We start from the raw sequence: 6,341 nt of genomic DNA, 5'->3' as shown, positions 1-6,341 counted from the left end.
CTGGAGTTCCACTACAGTTTTCCCTTTCTTCTTTCCTTCCACTTTCCTTCTTTTTTTCTTTCTTTCCTTCCATTCGTCTTACTATTTTTCTTCCAATATATGTTGGGGGCAATGCTGGGCCAACATTCTGGTTAGCCTTAATTGCCACCTTGGCACAGCCTAGAGTCATCTGAGAGAAACCTCAACTGAGGAATTGCCTTCATCAAGCTGACTGTGGGCATTACTGTGAGGGATTCACTTTGTTATAGACTGATATAGGAAGTTCCAGCGTAAATAGTACCAGTCCAAGCAGTGTGGTCCTGGGCTTATTTACAAAACAAAACAAACAAAGAAACAAACAAACAAAAACAGGTGAGAGCACCAGGCAACATCGTCCATGGTTCCTGCTGTCCTTCCATCCTTCCTTGGCTGGAGTGAGTTCCCTGGTTGGAGGTAATGCTGCATCCAATGGCAAGCAGCCCCACCTTCAGTTTCCTGCCTTGAGTTCCTGCCCCGACTTCCCTCAGCAGTGGACTGTGACCTGGAAGCGCTTTTGGTCTGAGTGTTGTAGCACAGGAACTCAAAGAAGACTGGAACAGCCAGGTAGAGATAAGGCACCCCTCGCCTTGACTTAATTGAGTTTTCAGTCCAGAAAGGGGGGCAGTGGGGTACAGACAATTAACAAGAAAAATCATTTACATGTAAATTCACAACTTTTTAACTACCATAAGCAAACATTCAAAGGCAGAGAAAGTGGGAGAGGATTATCAGACTGAGAAGGTGTTGAATGAAAAAAATGAAGGCCATGATGCTCCTAGGTACAGACTGAAGAGGTTTGTTGTAGATATGAGGGAGAAAACAGCCAGATTCATCTGGAAGAGTCCAGGCTGAGCTGGGCCATGAGGTGGGGTGGGGAGTGAGAGGGGAAGGGAAGAGAGGAGAGAAGGAACAAATAGACTACCTTGCAACCCAGAGGCCATAAAGGCAAGAGGGCAAGCAGGGACCCAGGAGATCCAACAGCCATATAGGAGTCAGAGAAGCAGAGGGAAGGGATGCCCATGGTGAAGGTCAGAATGAATGGATTTGGCCATATTGGACGCCTGGTTACCAGGGCTGCCTTCACTTCTGACAAAGTGGACGTTGTTGCCATCAATGACCCTTTCATCGACCTCAACTACATGGTCTACATGTTCCAGTATGACTCCACCCACGGCAAGTTCAAAGGCAAAGTCAAGACTGAGAATGGGAAGCTTGTCATCAACGGGAAGGCCATCACCATCTTCCAGGAGCAAGATCCTGCCAACATCAAATGGGGTGATGCCGGCGCCGAGTATGTTGTGGAGTCAACCGGTGTCTTCACCACCATGGAGAAGGCTGGGGCCCACTTGAAGGGTGGGGCCAAAAGGATCATCATCTCTGCCCCTTCTGCCGATGCCCCTATGTTTGTGATGGGTGTGAACCATGACAAGTATGACAATTCCCTCAAGATTGTCAGCAATGCTAGAAAGTGTAGTCCACACAGAGGGGCACAGCTTGGCTTGTGTGGGAAATAAAGAAGGGGCAGGTACTGGCTCTGGAATGTGGACTGAGTAGAGGTGTTTAGGGCAGGTAAGTGCTAGACTGTTCAGTGTGTCTAGAAATTTGGATTTCTCCCCCTATTAGAAAGAGTGGCCACTGAAAGGTTTTTTGTTTTTTTTCTTTTTCTTTTTTTGGGGGGGAGGAGTATAGGGGTGGGGTTTTTTGTTTTTGTTTGTTTGGTTTTGGTTTTTGGGTTGGTGTGTGTGTGTGTGTGTGTGTGTGCGCGTGCGTGTGTGTGTGTGTGTGTGTGTGTGTGTGTGCGTGCGTGTGTGTGTGTGTGTGTGTGATAGAGTTTCTCTGTGTAGCCCTGGCGTGTGTGTGTGTGCGCGTGCGTGTGTGTGTGTGTGTGTGTGTGTCTGTGTGATAGAGTTTCTCTGTGTAGCCCTGGCTGTCCTGGAACTAGATATGTAGACCAGGCTGGCCATGGAACTCACAGAGCTCCACCTACCTCTGCCTCCCAAGTACTAGGATTAAAGGTGTGCACCACCACTGCCAGGCCACTGAAAATTTTAAAGTAATGGGTGAGATGAGTTGGTACAACTTGTATGTCCTTCACAGATTACTTTGTCTGATAATTCGAGAACTGATGGATGGGAGATGAGACTGCTTTATGTGGGATGTCCTTCTGTATATGTGCTGCTTTTATTGGTTGATAAATAAAAGCTGCTTTGGCCTATAGCGGGGAAGAACATAGCCAGGCTGGAAGAGGTATAGAGAGTAGGAAGAGTCAAGGAGATGCCATGTAGCTGCCAAAGGAGGCAGACACCATGGAGCTGCCCAAGAAACAAAAGGTAACAAACCACGAGCCTAGTGGTTAAATATAAATTAATAGAAGTGGGTTAATTTAAGATGTAAGAGTTAGTAAATAAGAATCCTGAGCTAATAGGCCAAACAGTGTTGTAATTAATATAGTTTCTGTGTAGTTATTCAGATCTGGGCTCCTGGGAACAAAAGAGTAGTCTCTAGTTACAACTGCAAGCATGGACACAGAAGATATCCATTACAGAAGTCTAGCCAAGAAAGAACGGTGGGTGAGTGGTTAATGGTTTCAGGGGAAAAAAGTGCTGGAAGCTAGAATTATTTCAGAGGGAATAGTGACATCAGTTGTCAGTGGCTTAGACATGAGTAGTGAGGTGAAGGAACAATCAAGGCTGGCTCCCTTGCTTAGCGGATGACATTGGTGGTATGGGAATGGATGCAGTAGAGTGAGCTGTAGATGATGGAAGAACACAGATTAAGAGTTATGTTTTAGTGTAAGTTTGAGAAGCCTGTACAGCATTAAATATCAAGGAGCAGTGTTAGCATTCAGATACACTGTCAGGGACCATAGTCCTAAAAGATGATAGCAGGGACCATTGTCCTAAGAATGTTTGAAGAGAGCCCCCACATCCCAACTACCTTGAGAACTGTTTGTCAACGGAGCCACAAAAAAGATTGTTTCTGCTTACACCAGGTTTGCTAGCTGGTGACCTTTGCTAACCCCTACCCCCCACCCCAAGCCAAGTTCCTCATTCAAGGGCTATATAAGCTGTAACTATTACCCTAATAAACGGATACCTTGACAACAGAATCTTGCTTGGTGTCCTTTCTCCCGCCCGTGTCTCTTTCAGATAGCGCCTCTTCAGATCCTGAATAGCTGACCCGCTGGACGGGTACAATACACCTGGCCTGCCCCTGGAGACATGGCAGAGTGTGTCATCCCAATGTACAAGTGCTTGTCCTGGCATGCTGTGTGGTCTCTGTGCACATGCACTGTGCTATTCTTTTTAAAAGGGCAGAATCCCTCCTGTTCACTCTCTTCTTCCTCTTCCTCTTTCTCAGTGGTCTCACACTTTGTTGCTCTCTGCCTCTCTTTGCACCTCTCTCTCTTTCTCTTCTTTCTCTCTCCCTTCCCTCCCACCAATAAAAAACTCTATCTGCAAGCTCTGGAATCTGTTGTCTCTCTCTCTCTCTCTCTCTCTCTCTCTCTCTCTCTCTCTCTCTCTCTCTCTCTCTCTCTCTCTCTCTCTCTCTCTCTCTCTCCCTGGTCACCATTTTTAAAATTATAACATTGGTGCCATGAAACTTGATATGTCCCTTCTGGTGCCCACCCTGCATGCCAGAACCCTTGAATCTTCAACTGAGTCACTTGTCCATCTAAAGGATCACTGAACCCATCCCCAACTCTAACCCTGTTCCCATGAGTGCGAATTAGTCTCTTGACCCTGCCTATAAGTCCTGGTACCAGGCGACCACATGTTTTGGGCTTAGAGCCTTAACCCCTGCTCTGTAAGTTTGATGAATCACAGAGCAGCCTGTGCCCTCTCACCCAATCCTCCCTGAATTTCTGGGATGCTGGAAATTATAGGTGTTTGGATCCTCTTCTCTACCAAACTCATAAGAACTACTTCTTACCTCTTACCTATCAGCCAAATGGCTGCTTACTGGCACTACGTACTGGCACTACATATCCCAATATTTCATGGAACCTACACAACTTCTGCCAGTGATTCAACAGATGGAAAGAGATTCCCCCTTCCCCTACATCCATGCTTTCAATTTTCTCTACCACCTCTCACCATGGCTAAGGCTTAGCCTGTATCATGGAAGGATCCTCCCTTCACCTGGGAGCTAAAGGTTCTAAAGGTTCCTCTAAAGGTTCTTTTTCATATGTATAAAATGAGTCTCCCACCCTACTAGGCATCTCATGCTTGTGCACAAAATAACTCATTCTTCTGTTTGTTCTGTTTCTGTTCACTCCCTGCTTTCCAAGGGGCTCAAGGTGGTGTTATTGGGACCTCAGTACCACTCATTAGCTTACATATTTTTTAGGGCAGTGACATTTACATCTATTGCCATTTTTAAAGCCCTGTAGCTTTGATCTTTGAGTACAACCAGATTATAATCCTGAATGATTTATATAGAAATAATAGTTTTTAAAGACCATATAATACCTTTTGCTTCTGCATCAAAAGATCAAGAATACTATCTTATTGTAGAACCATTTTTAGTTAATAAATCTATTAATTGACAATTTGGGGCCTATTTTTCTGGTATGTCAATGGGCATGCCAGGGAGTTCCCCCTTGTCTCAGCATTTCAACCTATTCTGGGGAGGGAGAATGGGACAATGCTTTCTTTTCTGTAACTACTTCTAGCTGACATTGGGGCATTGTTATCAGGGTTCAAGAAAGCTTAAAGGCTAGCCAAAGGTAAGGAGGGAATTATGCAATGGGGCACTCGTCAGAAGCATCTGGTTCACAGACTCTGTTGAAGACACTGGGAGCATTCACATCACCTGGACTGGTCCACATCAGCTTTCAGCAAGGCCAGGGCTCACAGTCATTTGGAGCAGGTTGTAGTCAGGAATTGATGCTTAGGTGTGTCTGCTAGGCAAGTGAAAACCTATTGAGACAAGTTTAAACTAGACACAGAAGTTATAACTTATGTACTTAAAGGAAAGTAATACGTTTAAAACTTTTAGGCCCATAGTAAATCCATATTGTAGAAAAAAGCAGATAACAGATATCTGTGAAACAGCAGGAATAGACTCATATCTTTGAATCCTAGGTTAAACTACAAATTTTGGTTAGAAACATGTATATTTTTCTGTTCAGAGAGCCAGGTATGGATTGGACAGAGATGTATTTGGCCAGTTGAGAAACACCTTAAAAGTCTACGCCTAGATGACAACCAAAATAAATGACACAACAGTAAGTAGTCATTGCTCTATCAGCTTATCAGAACTATACCACCGAAGGGGAAAGAAATCAGGAAAATTTTTTATATCTTAATCATATATTTATACCATTGTAACCTGAATCTACATCTCTAAATCATTTTTAAACCATCAAAGCTTATGAGCTTTTGCATCCTCAGACTTTTATATATCTTAAAACAATTTGTTTGATTGACACCTAGTAGCTTTTAAAAAAGGCAATGCTTGACTTTTATATCTATAAAATGAGCTAATGAGCTGGCTATAGCTCTGCGGAAGGATCTGGATGCCTGCTGCCACTTAACTGACAACATTATAGATGGCCTAGCCATCAATAATACTATTAGAGATCCCAGAAGGATAAATAAACTGTACCTGAGTACAGACCAAGCAGCTTCTGAATCTAATAAAGGGACCAGAGTCCATATACAGTTAGCCATACCCAGGTCTCCATAGCATTGGAGGCAGAAATATCAAACAGCAGTTTTAGCCAGGCCCATAAGTTGATTTTTTTTCCCCATGTGAAAGAGGGGCATGGAAAAGACTGACCTTATTTTGTCTAGGAAAACTGGTGGAATTAATTCTCCAATGTCCTGCTGTTTGTTCACAGTCTGTACTGGGTCCTGGCAGCAGGTGTTGCATTGGGGTACCTGGCCCAGTAGTCAGTGTCATCGTAATCCAGGTGGAGACATCATGGTGTTCCATAATCTTTGGAAACCTTGGGTCACTGCTAGGATCTCAGAGTCTCTGTCTAATATAGTAAGTTTTTAAGTCATTATTTTTAAATGTCATATTCTGCAGATCTCTGAAGTATGAGGGCTGCCTAGGTACATCTGATTAGATAAACTTTGTTTCTAGTCACTTGTTTTAAGTTTGACTTTGAAAACATATACAGGGAACTAAATAAGGCTTATCCCTGTAACTAATTATATCAGTACTTTAAGGATGACTGACTAACTTGTATTTCCTAACAGTCTGTAATAAATTAGGAGCTTTCATACGAATAGAACTTTATATTTTGCAGGTTTAGCCTTAAAAAATAATGATTTTTGAATTGAATCTAATAAAGGAACTAAATTAGTCATTCC

General features: G+C 43.5%; 1 protein-coding gene across 1 annotated transcript; it reads left to right on the top strand.

Annotated features, from left to right (window-relative positions):
- Window positions 1-1,031: 1,031 nt before the first annotated feature.
- On the top strand, window positions 1,032-1,532 carry LOC119823730 (glyceraldehyde-3-phosphate dehydrogenase-like). The gene has a single exon (XM_038343803.2). The coding sequence runs from the start codon at window positions 1,032-1,034 to the stop codon at window positions 1,530-1,532; it is 501 nt and encodes a 166-aa protein (XP_038199731.2).
- Window positions 1,533-6,341: the final 4,809 nt, after the last annotated feature.

Source organism: Arvicola amphibius, chromosome 9, assembly GCF_903992535.2.
Source record: "Arvicola amphibius chromosome 9, mArvAmp1.2, whole genome shotgun sequence".
Taxonomy (NCBI): domain Eukaryota; kingdom Metazoa; phylum Chordata; class Mammalia; order Rodentia; family Cricetidae; genus Arvicola; species Arvicola amphibius.
The sequence above is the reverse complement of the archived record's forward strand: the minus strand, read 5'-3'. Positions and strand labels throughout refer to the sequence as shown.